The following is a 26239-nucleotide window of genomic DNA, read 5'->3' as shown; positions in this document are numbered from 1 at the left end:
TACATCACAGGGTTGTTGTGAATATGAAATGGAGAGGAGGGGAACCATGTACACCACTTTAAGCTCCTTGGAAGAAAAGGTGGTATAGAAATGTAGCAAATAAATAAATGGCTGCACATGTAGACTCGGAACAGACACACTCAGATGGTGTATGCATATATTGGGAACCTTTGATTGCTGTGAGAAGAGTTGTATTATGACATAACCATATTGGCCTTGCAAATGAGCACTGAAGGTGTGTGTAGTTTCCCAACTCCAAAATCCAGTTGTGTGCAGTTCCTCTTAGCTCTGAGAAGGGCTTGCATAGTAGCTGGAATTTATTATGGTGGCTGCCTGTTATGCACTAAGAGAATGTGACCAGCTCATCAGCAGTGGGTGGGATAGACCAGTTTGCTGTCTGGAGACAGTTGCTCCTTACTTCAAAAGTGCAGGAATTTGGCATGGCTCTTCCATTAACAACATCTGAAGCAGACAGTGATCTAGGGTTGCTCTACCTTTCAGAGCAACTATTAGTAGATTGGGACCTGCAAACATTTTTTGCTTTGGTTTTTAATGGGTGTTCTGGGGTGGGGGTGGATTTTGCATTTTAACAGTTGTTCAGATTATCCTTGTCTGACAACTTGTACATAGCTAACATTTTCTCCCCTAGAGGTCCAGTGTCTGGTTGCTTAGGAGAAAGCTTTACTATTTTAATAAGGCTAAAGGCAAGTTACAGGTTTTAAGTAGAAGGGGCAACTGTTTGGATCATGTGGAATTAGCCTTATAATAATTTTATTATTTGTACTCTGCCAATTTGACTGGGTGCCCCAGCCACTCTGGGTGGCTTCCAACAGATATAAAAACATAATAAAACCATAACCCTTCTTGTAATATAGCCCAACAAACTAAGAAAGCCTTTCAAATAGAAGCATGGATCTTTGCGTTTCTGTAGGTGTAGTAATGCCTTGTCCCTGGGTGGCTCAGTAAAAATAACTCTAGGGTGGAAGGAAAGATGTTGCAAGCTAAATTGCTTATTGATTTAATAGGTGTCTTGGACTGCCTGCAGAAGGGAGGAGAGCACATGGCAGTTTCGCTTGCCATCAATTTGTTTTGACGGATGTGTAATTAGTGTTTTTCCTGGTTTCATACATGAAAGTAATTATGCACAGGTGCAAATGCAGTCTTCCATTCTCCCAGGCAGTTAAAACAGATGGCGCAGATCACCTTCATCAGAATGCTGTAGACTCAACTGTTCAGTGCAATGTCTTAAAAACTGCACCCATGAACCATGAAGAACCTTGAAATTTCATTGTGGATTTTTCAAAAGAAGAATAGTAGTGGCAAGCATGCCGCCACATTAGTGTTGCCAGCTTTCCCTTGCAATGTTTTGCTGCAACAATTTCTAAGGTAGTGCTCTTAATCCTTGAGTCCTTGGATGTTATTGGACTACAACTCCCAACATCCCCTGCTACCTTAGCCAAGCTTGAAGAACATTGTTCTAGGGCATGCATAAATGGCTAGGTGTGAATGGAGTAGATCCAGGTGTATTACTTTTTAAAATTTCTGTATTGTATTTCATAACTCTCCTCTTACTTTTCAGAGTCATTGCCTCCATCATACACCAGTTGAAAGAGGTGTCCAATTCTCTCTATCATGTTCTTAAAATAAGTGATTGTCTCTTAGAGGTTGCTAGCCAGCATTGCTCATGAGTCTTTTTGGGCAGATGTTTGCATAGTGAGGATGCAGTGAGGGACAAAAGAAACTGTGAGTGAAACAATAGGCCTTTGAACAATAGTCCTCGGAAATAGTGGAAGTAGTTGCTTGTGTTTTCTCAGTGAAACTTTATTTTTATGCACTTAATCTGTAGGTCAGACTGCAGACACGACTCTTTAAGGATGTCTGTAATTGAAGAGTTTCCTTTTCATAATTTCCAGCTTTTTCCTTCACCGCAGTGCTTAATGCAGTAACAAGGGCTTAGATATGTGCATTCCCCCACTTCATCAACCCCACCCTTCACACATTCTCACACAAAAAGATTAGCATTGCAGGATCCCTTATACCCGGTGGAGGAAAACCTGTGGCTTTTCAGATGTAGGTGGTCCTTGACCATTAGCCATGCTGACTGGGACTGATGGGAGTTGTAGTCTGAAACATCTGGAAGGTCACAGCTTCCCCATCATCTTTCTCTTTGGCAGACATGAGTTCTTTCTAGTTGTCAGCTGTACTATGATCCTTGCACCCCACTTTTCTCCCTCTAAACCAGGATTCCTCAACCTCGGCCCTCCAGATGTTTTTGGCCTAGAGCTCCCATGATCCCTAGCTAGCAGGACCAGTGCTCAGGGATGATGGGAATTGTAGTCTCAAAACATCTGGAGGGCCAAGGTTGAGGAAGCCTGCTCTAAATAATTGGTGGTTAACATAAGATCACCCCAACTATATTCTTGGAGCTGAGGAAGTGACATACACAGGCCTACCCAATGAACTGCATGGATGGACATGTGTTCAAACTCCCCATTCTTCCATGTCCAATATCTTATTTTTATTAGAATGGTGTTATCTTTCCTTTTCCATTCCAAAGCACTTTGAAGGTGGTTACAGCATCAATAAAGCAATACAGTAAACATCCAAAATTACACGTGGCTATGTAGCAAACCATTTAATTATCTAAGCTAAAGGCCCAGATAAATAAATTTGTCTATTGGTTGATGAAGCACCATCAAATAAAGTTCAATTGCGTTAGGGCGTTCTCAAATCCAGGTGCCATAATGGAGAGTCCTCTCCTGCATACCCATCAGCTGCACTTCTGCTAGTGGTGAGATAGAGCAAACTACCCCTCTTTTCATTTCCCTCCCATCTGAGTAGACAGGTAGAATCCTCCAGCTGAAGATAATGTGTTCCCTAGTTAAGAACCCATGAAGCTGGTACATCAGCATACAATTGCAGGATCATTTTTTTTATTATTATAACCAAATTTTCATTACTACTAATGATCCTCAGCATCACTGGCATGCAAGATAATAATAATATATTTCTAGTGGGAAGTTGATCTCCCCCCCGCCCCCCGCAAAAACATATTTTCCCTGGTATTCCCCTGTGGCTTGATCTGCTCAGCTGACTTGTGAATTTGTAACTGCCCTGTGAGTCCTCTTCAATTGCTTTTCTTTCAAGCATTTCATGGTGTCCCATTTTGGCTTGCCTAGGATAGACCTGTGGAGAAAGGAGCTGTCTTCTTACCGCTGGGTTTTACTACATAGACTTCATAATCTTAGTATAAGTGCCTCACAGGGCAGAGAATGCAAGCCTTCATTTAAAACAACTGTAGCTTCAAGCAAGCTATACTGTGTAAGATTACAGGTCTTGGGCAATCACTCTACGTTGCTTTCTAGTTGAGGTTCAGTCAGGTACATAATTGCCTTTCCAAAAGCCACAAGGGCTAGAATCTGTTAACTTTTGGGGAGCCAAGCAAACTTTTGAAGGATCAAGATTGTGAAATATAGTCATACCTTGGTTCTTGAACGCTTTGGTACTTGGATGTTTTGGCTCCCGAACACCGCAAACCCGGCAGCTTCCAATTGAGTGCAGAAAGCTCCTGCAGCCAATCGGAAGTCATGCCTTGGTTTTTGAACTGTTTCGGGAGTCGAACGAACTCCCGGAACGGATTAAGTTCGACAACCAAGGTGTGACTGTAAACTCTGTAGGGCAAAAGCATGTGTCACTAATGTGACTGACAAGCTAGTGCTTTGAAAACATGTCCTTTAAGTGCATCTCTTAAAAGAGCAAAGGTTGACTTTAACTTCCTGCTGAATGTATGCTTGGAAGCAAGCCCATGCTGGTTATTGTATAACTTGTGGAATGGCCCCCCAATAGTGAAGAAGTCACAATATGGGCAAGTTAACCAGTGGTATTTTATTTTTATTCCTTTTATTTTTTTCCGGAGAAAAAGTTTATTGAAGTTTTCACAATACAATAAAAGAAACAAACTAATCTACAGGAAATATAGAAAAGAAAGAAACGAAAGAAAGAAGGAACAGATAAAGAAACTACAAGATCCTCCCTCATCACTGTATCTTAACTTTCATCCTCTACAGAGGAAGGTGTGCCCTCCTAGCTCTACCTGGGCTCATTCCACTCTTAAGCAGTGGTATTTTAGTAAGTAAAGGGTCAAAACAGCAAGTAGCATTTTAAGATAATTAACAGGGTAAGAGTAGCAATGGAGGGAGAGCTTTGCTGTTCTTTCCTCTACTGTAGTTCCGAGGGAAGCCCCCCTCTGAAGCTGGAATGGGGAGGAAATCCTGCCACCCATTGGTGCCAATACAGGGATGCATATGTCTATTTCAGCCCTAATCATGTCTACTTTGACCCTAATTCAACATGAGCTGAACTCCTTACTGGAATTGTTTCAGTCAGCTTTCATATCCATATACCGAATTAGGATTGTTTCTGTCTGGTTTATATAATATAGGATTATCTATCCTTATTATCCTATCCTTATTTAGCACCTGACATTCCAAGAGAAGGCTGTCATATCAAATTGACTAAGCAATACCTTCTTAACAATGGAGTATCATGGTTGCTTAAATGTTGTGGAGCCCTAAAACTCATTAGAATGGAAAGGTGTGACTAGTAGTGGCTTTCCACCACACCCAAGGATGGAACTCCCGAAGACACCCATTTTCAGTTTGGTTGGAACTGCCCTATGAATCTGACTCTAGAAGAGCTGCCCTTGTAGATAATAGATAATAGCTTCTTTGGGTGGCAGAACTAAAAACAACATTAAAGGATAGTAAACTTTTTGAATGTACATTGTCAAATATTGAAATCAAACTGCACAAAAGCAAAATTTAGCCGGTGTTTAAAACTCCCATTGTCCTAGGCACACTTTGCGACAGGGAATTTCATTAGCGTGAGCAGTTTCTGAGCTCAAAAACAGCTCACATTAGTGAAATTCCCTGTTGCAAAATGCGCCTAGAACAAAGGGATCTTTGAATGCTGGTTGTGTGTACCAGGCTGTCACAGGAAGCGGTGTAGGAGTTCAGACACCTATTTTGAGGAGAGGAAGGCAAACATATTGTCTCTTAAGAAATTAATGATGTGAGGTCGCATCTTTTGACACTGCTGTGTAAAGAAGCTGTAACCTGAATAAAGTGAAAGCTTGTGGTTTGTAGAACATGATATGGAAGTGTACATTGTGTTCCTCTGTGGAACATCTACTTGGACTTCTTGTTCAGAACAACGGCATGTATTTATTAGCAAGCTCCTGGCCTATTGTTTATCTTTGAATGCACCTCTGTATTTTTCTATGTAAAATGATGATCGTGTTAGGGTTGGCAGGAGGCTCCCACTTTGGATGAAATGAGTGCCTCTATAGACTTAGGCAGGCTTGATCATGTTTACGGCAGTCGCGGACGACTCTGGGGTTGCAGCACTCATCTCACTTTATTGGCCGAGGGAGCTGGCGTACAGCTTCTGGGTCATGTGGCCAGCATGACTAAGCTGCTTCTGGTGAACCAGAGCAGCGCACGGAAACGCCGTTTACCTTCCCACTGGAGCGGTACCTATTTATCTACTTGCACTTTGAGGTGCTTTTGAACTGCTAGGTTAGCAGGAGCAGGGACCGAGCAACGGGAGCTCACCCTGTCGCGGGGATTTGAACCGCCGACCTTCTGATTGGCAAGTCCTAGGCTCTGTGGTTTAACCCACAGCACCACCCATGCTTAGGTTATAATAGCCTTTAAAGTCAAGATCTTAATGCCAGTGCTGCAATACTATGCAATAATTGACCTTGGGAGTATTAAGTGATGTGCTTCATGAAATACTGAATTATATACAGTGGAACCTCGGTTGTTGGAACACTTTGGAAGCCAAACAATTCGGAACCTGAACACTGACAATCCAGAAGTGAATGCTTCCATTTCTGAACATGCCTCGAAAGCCGAACGGCTTCCTAGGCATGTTTCTCCATTTATTTATTTTTTAAAATGTCAATCAGCAATTGTGCCTCGGTTGTCAAACGTTTTGGAAGTCAAACGGTCTTCAGGAATGGATTGCGTTCGACAACCGAGGTTCTACTTTAGTAAAAAAAAAATCAGGCAGGTGCAGGGATGGCTGCATTTGTAATTAAAATACAAGTGATCCCAAGCAAACGGAAACCAGTATCAAACTCTCATTGAAAAACATCCTTGGTTAATCAAAATTTTAGGATGGAAAGAGTTGGTATATTGTAAGAGTTGTTTAAAAATAGTCATGTATTGTGAACAAATCACTGGGGGATTTATTTGACAATAGAAGTCTTTATTATTGTCCTGTAGGGTCAAAGGACTTTGTAGAAGTTCCTATTGGACTTCCCTCTTCCCACTGCCATCTGGGTATCTTTATCAGTGGATTGTGTGCCAAGAGCTCTGCATGACTTCATCAAAGCATTGGAACTGATAAAGCAGCAAAATTATGCCATAAAACTAGCAAAAGTAATTTTCCTGTCTTCTAATTCACTCTTTTCTCTCACATCACCTTATCTCACTAAAATTAAATTATGTAGGTAAGTGACATCAGTGGCAGACTCCTGTAAAAGAAAAAGAAAGGTGTTTTAGTTTTGCTTAATTATTTTTGGGAAGTGACATATTCTCAAGCCTTATCAGGGCACAAAGAGTTTCATGAAGGTCACTCAGCTGCTAATGAGTCTTGCATTTTCTTCACCTGGCACATGATCTCAGTTCAACTGAAGCCTTTTGTTCCTCATGTTCCACGAAGGGGTCAAGGTAGACATGGGATTTTCTGCCCTTAAAGCTTATAGCAGGCTTCCTCAACCTTGGCCCACCAGATGTTTTGAGACTACAATTCCCATCATCCCTGACCACTGGTCCTGCTAGCCTAGGGATCATGGGAGTTGTAGGCCAAAAACATCTGGAGGGCTGAGGTTGAGGAAGCCTGGCTTATAGCATCCAAGTCTGCTTAAACCATGAGCCACAGTCTTATAATGACCAAAGTCTGCTTCTGTTCCACAGCTTCTGGCATGATCACTTTAGTCATACACACAGATTCACACCCTGAAATGAGCTAATAACATACTCTGAGTGGCGGTAGCTGTCCAGGATTTGGGGCAGAAGTTTTCCCATCCCTTGCTACCTGATACTTTCAATTCCTGTGTTGAGTGTCTGGAGCACACGCTTGCTGATGAAAATAAATCAAGCCATAAAATCTAATTACTCCGCTATCTATATAAAAGTGCTCACATTTTATGGTCAGTTTTAAGGTTATATATATTCTGGGAATAAGTTTCAAGCAAACGTTAAGCTTGCAGTGTGTATTAAAGGGAAGTTATGATTGGGAAGATGCAGAGGGAAGCAAGAGTCAATTTGCATTTTGAATCCAATATAAACACCATGATGCAATATCTCCTTTAAAAAAAAACATAGACTGAAGATTATCTTTGGAAAAGCATAAGTAGAGCAAAATTTCCAAAGGTGAAGAGGCTTACCAAAGGTGAAAAGGGAGGAGGAAATGTGAATGTGTTAGTTTTAGACAAGGATTTATTGAAAGATTGAATCATAGAATTGTCGAGTTGGAAGGGACCCTGAGGGTCATCTGGTCCTCAGGGGGCTGATCCTGTCTGATTGAGGCAGAGGTTTGACAAATCATGGTTTACAAAATGGGAAGGGTCCTGAAGAATTTATATTCCTCATCCCATGTTACCTATCCTTCGGACCAGATTCCCCCTCTTCCCCCAGTAGCTGTGACTTCACATGAGATGTATACAGACATAAATCTCAGCTCCCTTATAAATCTGAAATTGATGGGTTGGCAAACCAGCAGGTTTTGTCCTAAAATATGACAAGTATGGTTTAGGCCAGGATTGGAATAGATAATCCTTTTGGAGGATGGAGGGCACAGTCTCAAGGCTTGCTTCCATCTTTCAAATTATGGATTGTTGCCATATCTTCATACAGCCACACTGGATGTCAGAGACGCAGTTGAAATGGCATCTCTCAGACAGCTGAGAATACGTGGTGCCGGCATGAAGCATCTCCATGTATTGCAATAAAACATGGTGATTGACTTTGCATCAGGGCTTGGCAACTTTTTTTATGGCCAGTGGGCATACTTGGCATTTTGGTAGATTGTTGTGGGTGCCAGTCACGAAACAACTGCTGAGGGGCATGACATAATACATGCATACCTTGAATAAAACAATTAAATCTTTTGAAACACTGCAGTTTCATTCCCCACAACATTATTTTCACATGGTGCTTTGAAGCCTCTTGCTGACTCCTTTCTCTGTCAGCTTAACTATGAAGGTTGGTTCTGCCACGTAGTTATTCTGCACTCCTTAGTCACTGCAACAAGGGTGGATTGATTCCAAGTTTTTCCTCTACTGCACTGCCAGGGAGGGGTGGTAAGTTGTTGTCTTATTTAGGGGAGGTAGGGACTTTTCTGTCTGTAGGTGGTTCTTATATAGTAGAGAAGGGTGGTTGTATGTGTTTGTAGTTTATGTGGATACCTGAACACTGATCTTTTCCCTTTCTTCAGTGAAAGGAAGCAAGCCTAGCCCATGTTCTCGAGCACCCTCTTCATTGCATGCCTGGGCTGGGGAGTTCATGCAGTTCTTTGAGTAAACCACTGTCCTCACCTGGGTGTGTGAGCTAAGATTTGGAGTGGTAGCTTGGAAATCCTCTGCAGGAGTTTCATGTTCCTTTTCATGATGCTCAGTACATCACTGACAAAGCAGAAGTTCTCCTGGGGCGAGGGAAATGCCTGTGCAAAATAAGATTCTGAATAAAAACTACATGTGGAATAACCACCAGAATGGAATAAGTCCTCCCTTCAATTAGTCATATTCTGTCTCTTCCATCCTTCCTTCTTGCCCCCCACTTCTGCTTTTTGAAACTTCCTGCTTTTACTTTAATGTGACTACAGTGACGAAGGTGTTGATCTTTCTTCAGTATCTGGGCCAGGAACTAAAGATGCTTTGTGAAACTGCTTCCAGGCTGGCTTCCATTTTTGTACGTGTTTTCACAATTTAACTTTCTTCCTCCTTAGCTTTTAAAAACTGGCATGTGGTAAAACTCCACTGATCTAATTCTAGCAAAGGAGTTGCGACCATCTTAGTGTAGCAAACGGAACCAGCTGTTTTGAGACACTTTGAAGAAGAACTAACAAATAGCTTTCAGAATAAGGTTTGTTTCTTTGTTTCGCTAGTACCTGTGAGAGCTTGTGCCACAACATTTGCCTTTAGGGTGCCCTGGAACTATGTGTCACTTGATCCAATTTTGTTGCTGTGATGCAGAACGGACACAAATAAAGCAACCTTGCAAAGGTCTACCTAGTTAATACCCTGCTATAAGGATGGTGATAATCTGGTTGCCTCCAGGCTCTGAAATGTAACCTCCCCTTTCATCTTGGACTAATACTGTAGGCCATTAACAGGTAAAGATGCATCTATATGTATTGCATTTTATGTAGGTAACTTACCGTAGGACCAATGAATGAAAGGCAGTGAACAAGCTTTCTTGGTAGATCCACATTTGATGAGTCTTGTGTATAAGGATCTTTGGACATTTGTAATAGTGTGTCTTGACTGACTTTTCCCGTAACTCTCGCTCACACATGTCTTTTCCCAAACAAAGTCTTGTTATGGGTTTGTGGGTGCCCTGACCCCCTCTAGGTTCCCGTGAGCTAGGGTTCAATCAATTCTTTGAGAATTATGATGAGCTGACAGACATTTGATTCAGCAGTGTAAAAATGCTGAATCAACCCTAAACATGCTTCCTAGGGAGTAGTCCTATTGAACACAGTGAACTTCTGAATTAATATACATAGGATTCCTATGTTTAGCTTTGCCACTGTTCCTACTCCTGCCCTTCTTGATGTTAAAAAACTTTGATTACATATTTTTAAAGGTAATACTTCATTTAAAACTGAGATTTAAGAAGGCTTGGCTTGTTGACATGGGCTTGTAAGCTGCAGGAGGATATCCTGTGACTTCCCTGATTCTTTTTACAAGGAGACAATAATATAGACAGGATGTGCCCTGTTGCCCTCTACCGTGTCTTGTTTGGGACTAGTGTGAATTCTTAAAGCTTTCCCCCATGATCAGAAAACTGTACTAGTTACATTTTGTCCATAGAGTGATATTCCTTTACGCTTGGTTCCAGCACCAGCACCTAAATTGCAGTGTGTGAGAGTAATATCCTATTTTGCTCTGGCTTTTGAAAAAAAGCAAGGGATGAAAGTTCCAACATTAGCTATGCTCCACAGAGGGATAATATAGCCACCAAGGGAATTTAATTCAATAGATGAACAAAATGGAGTGTTACATTCTGCAGCCTAGGTTTGTTCTTTGCTTACCAAGAAAACAATTTGCATTGCTTGATTCAGTTTAAAACCTTGTATTGAGCAGGGCTCTGGACTCCTGCCATTGCAGCACCACTGCTGTTCTGCACAGTAAGCCTGCAATTAACTTGTGTGTATTCAGCTTTACATGCCTGGCAAATAAATAAATAAATAGGCAGAAAGGGGGTGAGCATCCACGAAAAAAGACTTTGGCAACCCCACCTGCCATTGAACCCAATGTGTTTTGACTATACAGGATTTTGGCTTTAGGTGTAACCGCTGCGTTAAGGGGCCGGCTTACTGTACTGAATAACTTCTCTGAGTATCTAGTACGGTTTAGTTTTGCTCATGTGAACATAGCCTAGAACTAAAAACAGTAGGATCCGCAAAGGTGAGCGACTTCTTCAGCACTGTTACTGTTTGTAGCCTTTCTTGAAACATATATGGACTCCCACCTGAGTAGTCCAAATGCACAAAGCTTCAGATCGCATCTTTTGCTTTGACTGGAAGAAGGTTTTAGTTTATGCAACAGCTCCATCTACTGTCTTTCTCCCATCTCAATCTTCTTTGCTGAGTGTGTTTACTTGAGTCTGTTTCTACTGTGATAGGTTCTGCATGTCTGAATAGCACATGAGCCAGTTGGTGTAGTGGTTACGGTGTCAGACTCGGACCAGGGAGACCAGGATTTAAATCCCCACTCAGCCATGAAGTTCACAGGGTAACCTAGGGCCAGTCACACTGCCTAACCTACCTCACGGGGTTATTTTCGGGATAAAATGAGAAGGAGAGCTATGTATGCCACCTTGAGCTCCTTGTGGGGGAAAGGTGCGGTATGAAATGTAATAAATAGCTTGTGAATCTCATTACTCGGAGAGTTGCAGATAGAATGGTCTAAAATTAGGAAATTCCTTATTGATGAGTTTTACCTGTTTTCCATATCATGAGCTCCCTTCTGTCTGTTGCTGCAGATCGACCACTTTGGTTTTTCTGAAGATGGCACATTCAAGCAACGCTACCTCATTGCAGACCAGCACTGGAAGAGAAATATCGGGTCGATGCTCTTCTATACTGGCAATGAAGGAGATATCACCTGGTTTGCCAATAATACGGTAAGGGAGAGTCTAGGATTCTAGGTAGGAACTCTCTTGTCATTTATTATCTGTACAGCTCTTAGAAGACGGTTGGCATTCTGATTTCCTACATATATTTCAGGATTGCAGTATAATAATAGAAATGACTGGATAATCCCAGGAGCCAAAAATATCACATTTGTATTTGAATAACTTTGTTCTAGATGACTTGGAAGTTGTGACAAATCTTGCTGCTGCAAAAATGTATAAAGCAAAAAACTGGGAAAAAATACTGCTCCATCAGTTTCAGAATGGTAGAACAGAATATGTCTAACAGAACAATCCTAACTATAGGAAGCTGACAAAAGTTGCTTGAAATATGCCAGCGTAAATTTTGCTTACATCACCCTTTTTGCCAGCTTATGCTCACCCTGGTTGCCAGGTCATGTGATTGATCTGAATGGAGTTAGGATCCAATGCAAGGCACCCTGCCCAGTCCTGCTCACCCCCCTGGAATGTCCTCCCCCCCCCCAGGGTTTATGCCAGCATAATATCCACTGGTCTCAGCTCAGGCAGAGCTTACCCTGGCTGATCTGGGGCAAGGGAGTTAGCCTGGTATATTTCCAGCCAAGCTGGGATGTGGTACTTTTACCGGCATAGCCTTGGTGTGCTGGGCATTAACTAACTGAGCCAGAAATCTTCTGGATCTCAACTTGCTTGTTGTGACTGATTTTGCTTTGAGTTTGCTTTGCTCCCTAAATTAACATATTACAGAAGAGTAATCAGTAATATGAACTTTATTTGAGACTAACAACCTAGTACCTGGTATTGCTCATGAATTCTGAGAACATGCCCCCCTCCCCCCCCAAAAAAACCCCTGTGCTTAAATTCAGGACAGTTTTCAAAGGCTCAGTTTTCGTGTTGATTCAAAAGGGCATCTGAGTGTATCCAAACATAGGTGAAAGCTTGGTCCTTGATCTCAGGAACCATTATGCAAAATTTGGGTATCATATCTTAAGAGATTTCCAAATGCATAGTGAACAAACAACTTTACAAAATATATAGTAGATGAATTGGAATGATAAATTTCAGAATATACAACCTTATAACTCTTTTGATTTATAGTAATTATGTATGCGTAGGATGTTCTATAACTTAAAATTATGTTTAAATGGTTTAGTGGTTGGCAGTTTGTAAATAGACAACATTAATTCTGCTGGGTTTTTCTCTTTACTTCCTTCCAGGGTCTTATGTGGAACATAGCGGAAGAGCTTGATGCCATATTGGTATTTGCTGAACACCGATACTATGGAGAGTCTCTGCCCTTTGGAAACAAATCATTCAGTGTAAGTAACCCCTTGCATTCAGGTTAGTCATTGGTTCAATAGAGAATTTAGAATTTTAGAGGACAACTAGAATGGGAGATATGGGTGCGGTAATAGAAAAAACCATAAGCAATTTATATGTAAATAAGAGAGCTCTGGAGCAATTGCAAAATGGAAATTTGAGGTATAGGGATGAGTTGTTTCAGCAAGGGTAGCCAGTTAAATACAGCTAAAACTCAGTGTCTTCCCTCATAGTCCTTCTACATTGGAGGTGACACAGTCTTGCCATGTGACATTTGCAAGGGTTCCTTTGGTAAAAGTAGACAGGGTTTCACCCACTGTCATAGCTTTACCCTACTATGGCATAATCCCTCCCACAACACACAACTTCGCGGTGCAGTTGTATCACATGTTCATATAGGTGGAGCTTGTGCTACCCAAAGTGGGTGGGAACATCCCAGACACAGTCCTGTTCCTTTGCAGTAGAAACCATGTGGGCTACTGTGCAGTGAGTAGTCAAGTCTGCTGCCATGTGTGGATTCTTCTGTACCTTTTTGCTGAACTCCCACATCATTGTTTCCGGTGCTCTCTCCGTTGAGCCATGTGAGAAATGAATAGCATTTTCACCTCCTGCATTGGGGTAGCAAAGACTAAGAGTCAGTTTTCTGTTGCTAAATGCAAATGTCATGCAATCTTGTTTCAGGATGCCAAGCATCTGAATTACCTGACTTCAGAGCAAGCTTTGGCTGATTTTGCAGTGCTCATTCAACACCTGAAGCATACTATCCCTGGGACCCAGGACACTCCTGTCATTGCCATAGGGGGATCTTACGGAGGGATGCTTGCTGCATGGTTTCGAATGAAATATCCTCATATAGTAATTGGGTGAGTGCTGTACCAAAAGAGTATCAGAAAATGATCTTGTCTGATAGAAAATTCTGCATATTTCACAGAGAACTAATTGGATTTAAATATCCAATATTCAAACACACACACACACACACACAGCAGATTTGTCTGTTTGTGTGTCTTTAGATGTGTTCATCTCATGGTTAAGGGGTGTGTGTGTGTGTGTGTGTGTGTGTGTACGCGCACACACACAAACACACACACACACACACACACACACACACACAAACACAAACTCCTTTATTACCAGAGCAAACTACTTCAGTTTTGGGGGACCAGCAGTTTACAGTGGGCACAGACTCTATCTAAGAAGGGCTAGCTCCAGGGAATGTTAGGCAGGTTGGAGTGGGTCTGGATGAGATGGGGCATGGCACCTGAATTCTCTTGTACTGACTCTGACCAGCTGTTCTTGGTGCTTCAGGAAATTTCCACCTTTAGGAACCAACCCTGTGTTGAAGGCATCAGAGGTATTTGTTGGTGTTTCTGCATCTGCAATAACACCCATTAACTATATTCATCAGATGGCATGCACATCACAACTTAAGACACATTTTAATTTTGTCTCGTGACCTTTCTTCACTATCCTTTCTCCTTTTTTTAAAACAGTGCTGTTGCCACTGTCAAGTCCTCCCTTTTAAGATTGGCACAAGCAAGTCATGGGTTGCAACCCCTATGTTGAAGAACAACCAAGCAACAGCTCTGTGAGGAAGGCTATTAACTGAAGGGGGAAAGCTTACGAAAAACAAGCCAAGACTGAATGGCTTTGGGGGATGATTCAGTTGGCTCACTGCTAGGGTTTGGATCCATGGCAAAACCTCTTGTTACCACAAGTGCTCAGTTAGATCTCCTTATTCATTAATCTCCTCTTTTCTCCCCTTGGCTCACAGAGCTCTTGCGGCTTCAGCCCCCATCTGGCAGTTCGATAACCTGGTTCCCTGTGGCAGCTTCTATCGTATCGTAACCGAAGATTTCAAAAAGAGTGGGAACTGTTGCTCAGAAAGCATCAGGAACTCCTGGGCAGCCATTGACCGTCTTGCTTCCACAGGTAGGCAGCTCATGAAGAGACTCGTCTAGAGCCTTCTCTAGGCCTTCGATCTCTGCTGTGATGTGCTCCTAGCAGTTCTATAAAGCCTGCCTGCCTTGGGGGTGGGGCTGCCCTGGTGGGGCCAACACCAAAGGGGGTCATCCCTTTGGAGGCAGCGCTTTGGTGGTGGAATGAGGGCGTGGACCAGCCTCCTTGTTGTAAGATTAATGTATTTAAGGGGTTTTCAGCATTAAGTGTGTTTTTTATTAGTTTGGAGAAATTGGTACAGTGGTACCTCGGGTTAAGTACTTAATTCGTTCCGGAGGTCCGTTCTTAACCTGAAACTGTTCTTAACCTGAAGCACTACTTTAGCTAATGGGGCCTCCTGCTGCTGTGCCGCCGGAGCACGATTTCTGTTTTCATCCTGAAGCAAAGTTCTTAACCCGAGGTACTATTTCTGGGTTAGCGGTGTTTATAACCTGAAGCATATGTAACCCGAGGTACCACTGTTTTATGTATTCCATGCTTTTTTTAATATTGCAACTTTAGGATGGGAACCACCCTGAGACCTATGGGTGTCGGGTGGTATACAGATTTAATAAACAACATCCAGGCTACCACTTCATTCACTCTCCAGAGATTGCACTTTCCTTTATTCCCTTCCTTCACACATACCTCACACATTATAATGACCAGGTACTTTCTTCCCAGCTTGGCTTTAAGAAACACTAATCCTGGGGTTGGTGGGAGTTGTCATCCATAGCCTATTGGGCCACAGGCAGTATCCAGTAGATGCTCATGATGCTGCCCAAATATATTTCACACACATACTTTTTGCTTGTGTAATCCCTGTTGGAAGTGGCTATAGGATCTCACTCAGGGCTCTCCCGAGATGTTAAGAGCCTCCTTTCTGCACTCTTTGTACTGACAGTGGGGAGGAGCCATATCTAGGTGTTCAGAGGCTGCTCTATCTAGCACTCGGAGCTCACCTCACTAACCCTACTCGATGCCCTCCTTCAGGTTTTCTGCCTGGGTGAAATGTGCCCTTGAACCCTCCCTGAAGAGGGTTGTGTTGTGTGACTTTTGTATGGCTTGAATGTAACCTCCTGGAAAAAGCGTTGCATTTGTTCCCCTGCCCACTTTTTGTCTGTGGCCTCACCCACCAATATTAGTCCAGCCCCCAGGAAGTTGGCAGTGAGGAAATTTGCCCCTTGAGCTAAAAAAAGGTTTTCCCACTCAGTATAGAAGTTCAGTTGCCAACATCTCCAGTTTTTTAAAAAAGACTCCTGGATAGGAGAAATTGGAAAAGACCCCAAGAAGAGCCACTGCCCAGAGAGGAGAAACGACTGGACTAGAGGGAGCAATGGTTTGACTTGGCATAAGGCAGCTTAATATGTGTTAACTGAATCTCTGTATTTTCTCCTTTCTAGAGGAAGGCTTGCATTGGCTTTCGTGTACATTTCGCCTGTGTAGCCCACTGAAAACTGTGACAGATGCTGCTGCTTTCAAAGGATGGCTAAGTGAGACTTGGGTTAATTTGGCAATGGTTGACTACCCATATAAGGCTGACTTCTTGCAACCTCTCCCTGCCTGGCCTATTAAGGTAACTGAACAAAAGCATCTTTTCATTTGCTCCCCATCCCCTCTTTTAGCCAACACTTTTTAAAGACTCTAGGAGGTCAAACATGAATAAATAGCAGTGACACAAGATGCCCAAGCATTCCATAATAAGAGAATTCTAAGCATAATTTGGTTGATCGCACAACCTCCAGATGATTTTCCTTTATTGATGAGGTTGTAGTTCAATAATAACTGAACACTAAATGGATTTTTATTCTGCCTCTTGGCTCCACAGTGGTACTCCCAAGGTAGCAAATAATTTCAGTTAAAAACATCAATGTACAAAAGCAGCCAGCACATTAGGCATCAGACATAAATTGTGGCTTTCAGCATTGTGAGTTGTTTCTAAGCAATTGCTTTTAATTGATGCCTGAAGATAGAGGAGATGAATACTTTTTTAATAAGGGGGTTAGCAGAATTTCTAGAGCCAAGATGTGATGTAACCTAAGCAGGGAGAGGGGAACACCCCTGCCCAAACACACACACCACAGAAGAGCAAAAGGAGTGAGCTACAAGCTAGTAGTTGAAAGCAGTAGCTTTATTGTAGGGGATGTGTATTCTTAAGTGAGCTGTGTTTCTTATGCTAGAATACTAGAATATGGCACATAGAGGCAAAAGGCTTCTAGAAGGCCCTGCAGTCATAGTTCAGGTACCACTACCGAGAAGGCCCTCCCCTTTGTACCTGCCAAGTCTACCTCCAGTGGAGCAGTGACACAATAACCTCCCCTAAAGATCCAAGTGCATGAACACTTTTTTATGGGCAGAGGTGATTCTTCAGGTACCTAAAAGTCCAGGGAGGACACACATTGGTGGGGAGATGCTGCGTTGGTCACATCACAGAGATTCTTCAAGCCCAGTCTAGGACTTTGGGACAGTTTAATGGCCTTTTATTGGGGGGGGGGGGAGAGATGAGTGAAGATACGTGGAAATCCAGGTTTGGTAAAACTTTGAAACCAAATTTGTTTTGTTCGTTACTGCTTGCTTTAGAAGGTTTTTTATGGCTAGAAGCCATTTATGGAGGAGGAGGCTTTCTTTGAGTGCCTTTTGACAAGGCACTTCAGTTCCCCAACACCTAAAACCAAGAGATTTCCTTCTCTTTTGTTGCAAAACATTTTTTTAAAAGAGAAAAATGTATGCAGCCTCTCTGGGTGGCATAAGCTGTTCCAGTTTCCTCCCTTCCTTTCTTTTCAAAGGGGGGGGGGGGGACTTCAGTGACAAAACTAATGTGATTATCCTGAGTGAGACTTAGAGGTGTATTGAGAGCTTAGGGGAAAGAATCCGTTCGAACAGTTGAATGTATCTGCTTAATCCTCCTCTCTAATGGGGCCCATGGTCCTCTGGGGAAGTGCAGGCTTTCCCTCTTTCCCCCAAACCTACCCCCTTTCCCCGCTGCCCTTCATAAAAGGTGGCCGCCTCTTAAAGCCGCTCTTTAACTTCCGTATGGCACATCTGTGCTAGTAAAGGAGTTTTCAGGAATCCTTGGTCTTCCAGCCGAGAAGCTGCTCAGTAGGCTGGAAAAGGCTAGAAGTCGTCTTAATAAGTGATTTAACTCCCCCCACCCCTTCACCCTTCGCTCAGTGGACCAGCTCCTGCCAAGAGCTGAATACCGAAGCTGCTGGAACTCTCCCCCTCCTCCCCTCGCACCTTACTAAGGCACCAGATCATCAGTGTCTCAAAGTAATGTAAAACAGATTGTTACCTTATCCTCAGCCTGTTTGCAGTAGCATCCACAGTTATGCTGCAAAGTAGCCATCTTAAACTAGAATGAATCTTCTTGGAGAGACCAAACAGCTCAGCAGGAACTGCACCTAAGATCATAAGAGGCTGCTTGATCTGCCCTAGCATCCTGCCCTCACAGTGGCCAGCCACTCGCCTATGGGAAGCAGGATCTGAGCATAACAGTTCTCTTCCCATTTAGAATCCCCAGGAAATCTGTATTCAGTAACGTACTGCCTTCAACCGTAGATGATTTCCCTCTGTGAAAATCATTTGGGGTTAGTAAGCTTAAACTCTCAAAGTTCTTTGAAGCAAAGGTGGCTAAACTGTGACTCTCCAGATGTTGCTGGACTTTTAACTCCCGTCAGCCCTGGCCAAGGGATAATGGGAAATGAAGACCAGCAACATTTTGAGGACCATAGGTCCATCGCCCCTATTTTTATTAAAGTATAATGAAGGAAATCCTCTCGCTGCAGATTTGTGGTAATGATTTTGTTTATTGGTAGAATAACAAATGTTTTGGCCATGCCAAGATTCAAAGTTAATTTGCTGATCTGTAGTTTAGAGGTTGCTTATCTGCTATCACTAACCAGAGTGGACAAACTGAGTCTACAGAAAACGCAGCATCTCCTGTCTGCAGGTTTAGTCTGTTGCTGATTTCTTTGCACTCTCTCTTTTTTAAAAAAAAAACTTCCCCTTTTCTGTCTTTCTATAGGCAGTTTGTAAATACTTGAGGAATCCCAAACTGCCAGACAAATTGCTTCTGCAAAACATCTTGCAGGCAGTAGACGTCTACTATAACTACACGGGACGTGCTTCATGCCTTAATTTAACTCAGACTGCCACAAAAAGCCTTGGGATTCAGGGCTGGTATTATCAGGTATGTATGCAGCATCATTTGCTCTGTGAAACTGTGGCACAAAGTGGGGCTCTTGAGACCCATATGTGAATGCAGAATGTCCTATGTTTGATCTCCGACAGCTACAATTAAAAAAATATAGGATCAGGAGGTCGCAGGTAATAGGACAGATAAGGTTACACGTGCAACTGGTCTAACCTGGTATGAAACACAATAAAGACCCGGTTATAGATCCATCTACGTTTAAGTCATTTTACAATATGTTCCATTTAATCCTGAGTCATTGGAAAAGGTATATCTACTCATTTCTGTGAGCTAATTCATCATATTTAAATGTCTAAATTGTAATATCTTTTAAGTAAACATCAATTCTTTTTGTATTTCCGCTAACCATTCTGCTTTATCTTGTCATATGCAATTAAATTCCAGCTCGGTTTCACTGTCCCGAGTATCCTTAGCTATCATCTCCATTTTCACATTTGAGAGTTCAATTAGCCATTGTGCTTCTATACAAATGGGCATCTATTCTGAACATACATTCTACGGATTTAATGTTCTTCCTAACTGAACTTTCAAATGTGGAAACGGAAGACAGATAAAAACTACTCAGTACAGTGGTGCCTCGCAAGACGAAATTAATTCGTTCCGCAAGTTTTGTCGTCTTGCGATTTTTCCGTCTTGCGAAGCACGGTTTCCCATAGGAATGCATTGAAAATCAATCAATGCGTTCCTATGGAAACCGACTTCAGACCAGGTCCGGGGACAGACAAGGGCTTTTCTTCCCACCCCCAGCATTTTAAAAAACCCCGGGACAGCGGAGGGCTTCTCCGCTGTCCGGGGCGATCTTGAAATGCTGGCGGGCGGGAGCGAAGCCTCCGCTGCCGCCCGCCAGCATTTTAAAAAACCCCGGGACAGCAGGGGCTGTCCCGGGGGCTTCTCCGCTGTCCGGGGCGATTTAAAAGCCCCCGGGAAGGCAGGCAGGGGGGAGCAAAGACTTTTGCCCCCCGCCGGCCTTCAGAAGAGATCCTGGACCTCTTCTGAAGGCCGGCGGGGGGTGAAAGTCTTTGCTCCCCCCCCCGCCTGCCTTCAAAAGCCGTCTGGGATAGCGGAGAAACGAAGGCTGGCTGCGGGAGGAGGTCTCTCCGCCCTGCCGCCAGCCTTCGGAGGAGGTCCGAGGACAGTGGGGAAGACGCGCTGCGCTTCCCCGCTGTCCTGGAGATTTCCCTATGGGCTTTCGTCTTGCGAAGGAAGCCCATAGGGAAATTCGTTTTGCGAAGCGCCTCCAAAACGGAAAACCCTTTCGTCTAGCGGGTTTTCCGTCTTGCGAGGCGTTCGTCTTGCGGGGCACCACTGTATTGTGAAACCAAGCTGGAATTTGATAGTATATCACAAGATAAAGCACAGTGGTTAGAGAAAATGCAAAACATTTTGGATGTTTTCTTAAAGGATTTAAAAGCTATTAGAATTAAGAAATATCAACATGATTATGGGATTACAGCAATGTGAAAGTAAACCTTTGATTGAGTCCTTTTAAAAAGCCCATTAGATTTGAAGAACCATGGAGTCTCCATTCTGATCCTCAGAGTAGCAATAGTTACTGGGATACCTCAAATGGGGAGGAATATAACAGAGATAGAGAATGCTTTTTGAGGCATTGCCCCAAATTAAGACAATTGAGGTGTTGGAGGGTTCAACATACTCCCCAGTATTCCTGAAGGAGACTGGTCTAGTAGGCAAAATATCCCTTGAACTGAACATTGATGAGAACTCAGTTCTGAATAAAGGTTTGCCATTTGTGCCCACTCCTAAACGCAACTGTGAGGGGCAGAATTGATGGAGAGAAGGTGCAATCCATCTTTCCTCTACATCTAGCGTAGAAATGGAAGGGGCAGTGTTTTCCACCCCTCTTCTGCCAGCCAAGCAGGCTAGTAAAGGTAAAGGTACCCCTGCCCGTACGGGCCAGTCTTGACAGACTCTAGGGTTGTGCGCTCATCTCACTCTATAGGCCGAGAGCCAGCGCTGTCCGGAGACACTTCCGGGTCACGTGGCCAGCGTGACGAAGCTGCTCTGGCGAGCCAGAGCCGCACACGGAAACGCCGTTTACCTTCCCGCTAGTAAGCGGTCCCTATTTATCTACTTGCACCCGGGGGTGCTTTCGAACTGCTAGGTGGGCAGGAGCTGGGACCGCAGACGGGAGCTCACCCCGCCACGGGGATTCGAACCGCCGACCATGCGATCAGCAAGTCCTAGGCGCTGAGGTTTTATCCACAGCGCCACCCGCGTTTTTCCACCCCTCTTCTGCCAGCCAAGCAGGCTAGTGAAAAACAATTTGTAATCTGGTAGCTTTTTGGGTGGTGGGTATATTTACAGTGCCAATTATTTATACAGAACATGGTTGGGAAACTAGCACAGCCTTTGGTCCTAGCCTGTGGCCTTCCCTACCCAAGCATGGCAATTAGGATAAAGGGGGAAACTTCAGGGGCAGGTGGCAGGTATGGGGGGGGGGGGCTAAGCACATTTTTGCTTTGACCCCCACCCATCTCTGGCATGCAGCTCCCAGAAGATTCTCCATGGAGAAATGCAGCTCTTGGGTGGGAAAGGGTTCTTTCTCCATGATGTGATGCTATCAGTCTGCCTGGTGCTTAACAGAGGACAGAAGGCCAGGTAGGTCCCTGCTCCGAAGAGTGTGGCGTCCAAACTGCTGGAGGAGGCAGGGGTAAAACAGGGACACATTATGGAAGTTGCTTTAATTACCGTATTTTTCTCTCTATAACACGCAGATTTTTTCTCCTAAAAAGGAAGGGGAAATGTCTGTGCATGTTATTGAGCGAATGTGTGGTCCCTGGAGCCGAATGGCGCAAGTGGAGGCAAAAATCAGGCAAAAATCTCGGAGAAGGGAAACCTGAAAAGAGGAAGCGGCTGCTTTCCTGCATTCTGCCTCAGGGTCTTACTGCCCACCCTCCTCTGTTTCGTTGCTGTGTTTGCTCAAACGGAACAAAGAGCAGGGAAAGCCCCTCCCCTCCAGGCAAGCAGAGGGGAAAGCAGAGCGTCCTTCCTTCTAATTCCTCTCCATGCTCCGGAGGGAACAATGTTTGTGAAGGGAAGAGAGATTACAGGTTCAGCTTAAAATTCTGATTTGACTTCCTGCTTTTGTTTTTGAGGACACACAGCATTCAAATATGCTTTCTTCCATTTAAAAGGATGAAATCCTTAAACAGTGTTTTGCCTGTAAATTCATGCGATCTGGAAGATTACAGTGTCTGTACCTCTTAAGGGATGGCAAAGTTTAGGTTTCGCTGCTAAATAGTTCTTAATGCAGTTAAAATGCTTTCTTCTGTCAAGGCAATTAAAAAATATATATATCAGGCAGCCGGAAAACATGCAGGAGGGAGAGAGAGAGAGCGCACGAGCTGGCTGGCTTGGGTGTGTGGGTGGGTGGAAACTTTTGCCTTCCTTTCCTCCCTCCCGTTATACCGCTCTCCTGCATTCTTAGCCAGCTGCTTCTCTGCACACCCCTCTCGTGCTCCTTGTCCCTTCTGTGTTTTTCCTTCCCTCCCCACTTAAAATGTGGTTACAAAGCATGGATCCACATGGATCCTCAGGATCTTTGCATTGGGTCAGCCCAAATTCACCATCAGATCACATAGCATGTCCATGGCTACAGCCTGCCCCCCAAAAATCACGCACCCACTGTTGCCTGGGGCTGCAATGGTGTAAAAACGTGGTTACAAAGCATGGATCCACATGGATCCTCAGGATCTTTGCATTGGGTCAGCCCAAATTCACCATCAGATCACATGTCTGTGGCCACAGCATGAAGCACAAAAATGATACATCCACTGTTTCATTCAGAATGTTTTTTCCCTTGTTTTCCTCCTCTAAAAACGATGTGCGTGTTATGGTCAGGTGCGTGTTATAGAGCGAAAAATACGGTATATACACCTGAGGGTTGGTGAAAAGCCGCCAAGTTGCAACAGAATGTCTAGACATTGATGTCAAACTAGTTGAACTGGACTTCCTGTAGCCTTGTGAAATATGTCCAGGGAAGACAACAGTGAAGTTGGGCAACTTGGAAGAAAAAAGTTTAAAATACTGACCAGGGGCGGGCGGGGGGGGGGGGGTTCAAATGCAATTTCAAGAACAGTGCCCATTCCGGATATACACTGAGCCTCAGGAGTTTAGAACAATGAAGCAATTAAAGCTGAATAGTCACACTTTTGTATTGTCCTCATGTTATGGTGAACTTGTACTGTAAAAAAATTGAAGTAGAAAACTCGATTGTTTTAGAAGTGGACTGGCTGCCTTACTTATACAGCAATCTTGATGTACCTGCCTGTTGCTTTACAGAGGATCATAAGTTGGTTCATCTCCCCCCCCCTTAAAAAAAGGCGGTCTACTTCTCTAAATTAATTTCATTGTTTTCCTCTTCACCCTTCTGCTCTAGGCTTGCACTGAAATGGTAATGCCCATGTGTTCAGATGGCATCAACGACATGTTTGAGCCCGAAAATTGGGACTTGAAAACCTACTCAGATGAATGCTTCAAAACCTGGGGGGTGAGACCTCGTCCTGACTGGATCTCCACTCTCTATGGGGGGAAGAACATCAGTGCTCACAGCAACATCATCTTCAGGTGAGGTGTTGGTGTGTCTGTCAATCATAAGTGGTGGGCATGGCTGGAATGTGAGCTTTGTCACTAGCTGATGGTGTTTGGTGCTGTTCTGGAGCCGCATAGAATTCCACCCGTGACTGTATTGTGACTCTCTGTCTGCCAACAGAAGCTACTCTAATAACAGACAGCTTCTCTCGTCTACATTTTCCATTTTATGCAAGGTAGTAGTACTTGAATAGTCAGCAAATGATGCAAACCTGATGCCAAGCCAGTGGTGGGGATGATAACATAATTGCATATTGGAATTGCATGAGTAAGAGATTTATGTGGTCAGCCTTGCACTCAATTCGCATAGCTTGTTAAAAGTAGGAATGACTTTTGTGGGAACGGGTGTCTTAGACATGCATGCACAGAAGTAAACAGCAGGTGTCAGCTTGAATTTTTGCTGGAATCTTACATTCATGGCCCACTTTTCAGCCAAGATTACTTTCCACAATGGCTTGCAAGTAGAATTGGTGCAAATATACAATATAATTAGGGACATGTTGGTGTGATGGGGAGACACACCCACCCACCCCCACCCACCCACCCACCCACCCACAGTTGCTTTACAGTTGACACCCTGATCCAGTTTCCAGGGTGATAACACAAAACGAGCCTTTCCATTGACCTGCAGAGATTGCTGGGATGGGATGCAAACCTTTTGTTAATTGGGATGTTCCTAACATGCAGATAGATGTTCATTTCTTTCTCCCCTTTTTCCTTCCAGCAATGGTGGGCTCGACCCCTGGTCTGGGGGCGGAGTAACACAGAATATCACGGACACTCTAGTTGCCATAGTGATCCCAGAAGGTGCTCATCACTTGGACCTGCGCTCCAACAGCCCTTACGATCCAGACTCCGTGTTGCAAGCCCGTCTTTTGGAAGTTCACTACATGAGACTCTGGTTGCAGAACTATCGTCGTAATGGTTCGAAGTAACTGAAAGAGCTGGTGTTTGTGGTTTCCGCTTTCTCCTGTCAACGCCGAGGGAGGATCTGCTGGCTGGATGGCTGGCTTCACACAAGTGTTTCCCCCCTCGTTGTTTCATGCCTGCTTTCCTCTTTCTCTCCTAACCAAAGCATCTTATTTGTATAGCAGATGTCTGGCTGTGCAAAGGATCTTTTGAGGTGGCAAACCTAAACCTTGCAGTGTATGGCTCCAGACTGGTGGCTCTTCCTTGATGTTCTTCTGGCGCTTCACAATTTTGGCAGAGTTCAAATGGCATTGTCGGCGTTTAGGTTTAGCCCACTCCACCATGTCTTATGGAAGAAAGCTGCTTTAGAGGAATTTCCCACTGTTCCTGGTTGAGCACTGGAACGCAAACTTGGGAGTGTAGGGTATCTTTGTGAGGGGGGGGGGTTGGGGGGAGAGGCTTTCCTTTCTTGTCCCACAAGCATCCCTCATGTGTGGGAAGCTGGCACATAAGTAACTTGTAATATCCACTGGGTTTAAAGCTGTATAGTGTAAATTCACAGATGACAAATCAGTGGCTATAACGCATTATGGCTCAAAGTTCCTGATCATGGAATTTCTATCTGAATTCCTGTTGCTGGGAATCACAAGAATGGCAGGAGGTTGGTGCTTTCAAGAAGCCCCCAAGCAGGGCATGAAAGCATCTCACTGGCTGTGGTTAGAAAACAGGATGCTGAACTAGATGGATCCTTGGCCTGATGCAGCAATGCACTTGTGTTAAGCTAAACAGTTTATGACATAGGTGTAAAATTTTTCAGGGGCGCTGTTGGGCTCAAGGTCCCCGCCCCCCCCGCCCCGTAATTCCCCCAGCATACAGTGCCAGGCATATTGAAAGACTCACCTGATAGACTCAGTTACAGTAGTAGCTGCTGCAGCACAGGACCGCCCCATATCTCTGTGTTGTACCACATTTGCCATCACTCTTTGGGGCTTTGTTCCTATCTGCCAGTAATTTTGTTTGTGTGTTTGTTTGCTAAGAATTTATACCCTTCCTTAAACAGGGTGGCTTAGGCTGGCCTCACCTTTTCATTGGACCATGAACTGCAAGGCCTCAGTCGGGCCCAACAGATTGCAAAGCTGTTAAGAAAAAAAAAGGCCAGATAAGCTATGAGCCTCCATAATATTAAACAAAAATAAAACCTTCAACATATTTTACAGGGACAATAACTGTTTTGTTGCAGTTGGGCGTGAATGTGTCTTAGTCACCATGAAAAACAACAGGAAAGAGTCTGTGGGATATGAATGACTGTTTTTATTATGGTATCAGTTTTTGTAGACTAAAGCATATAAATATGTGTGTGCGTGTGTTATTGAGTTTTAAATCATACAACAAACAAAACTAAACAATCATGGTTACTTATTTTAGTCTAGCAGGAGTCATATGCCATCTTGAGGTTGTTTTAAAGTTAATATCTTGTGTTCCTGAGCTTAATGACCCTGTAATTGGATAGGTAAGAAGTTGAGTCAACTGTCTATCCACCCAGTCTGATTCTTCATGTATGCATCTGAGGAAGTAGGTGCTGGCCCATGAAAGCTTTTGCCTTTTTAAAATAATTGCAGTTCGTCCATGGTATCAGGGGTGAAAAGCCCAGCCTGTGGTACTTTGAAGAGTAACACAACTACTCTCCTATTTCTTTATATGCCATTTAGACCAAAAGAAACAACCTCAAACTGCTTAAAAGAGTAGGTATGAGAGAGGCTTTTTGTCCACTAATGTGAACCTGCCAGCTTGAGGCAATATGACAAAGCCTTATCCCTCATCTTAAACTGGCAGATGTTTTAAATGA

General features: G+C 43.7%; 1 protein-coding gene across 1 annotated transcript in view; it reads left to right on the top strand.

The window, feature by feature from the left end:
- PRCP (prolylcarboxypeptidase) overlaps positions 1-25607 on the top strand; it is a 29130-nt gene extending 3523 nt beyond the window's left edge. The window contains exons 2-9 of the mRNA XM_028725962.2: positions 11274-11414; positions 12620-12721; positions 13404-13585; positions 14497-14654; positions 16064-16236; positions 18685-18849; positions 23273-23460; positions 24209-25607. Coding sequence (XP_028581795.2) covers positions 11274-11414; positions 12620-12721; positions 13404-13585; positions 14497-14654; positions 16064-16236; positions 18685-18849; positions 23273-23460; positions 24209-24419 — 1320 coding nt within the window. The 3' untranslated portion in view covers positions 24420-25607. The remainder of the gene's footprint in view (positions 1-11273; positions 11415-12619; positions 12722-13403; positions 13586-14496; positions 14655-16063; positions 16237-18684; positions 18850-23272; positions 23461-24208) is intronic.
- The last annotated feature ends 632 nt before the right edge of the window (positions 25608-26239 follow it).

This window comes from Podarcis muralis, chromosome 4 (assembly GCF_964188315.1).
Source record: "Podarcis muralis chromosome 4, rPodMur119.hap1.1, whole genome shotgun sequence".
In the NCBI taxonomy this organism is placed as follows: domain Eukaryota; kingdom Metazoa; phylum Chordata; class Lepidosauria; order Squamata; family Lacertidae; genus Podarcis; species Podarcis muralis.
The sequence above is the reverse complement of the archived record's forward strand: the minus strand, read 5'-3'. Positions and strand labels throughout refer to the sequence as shown.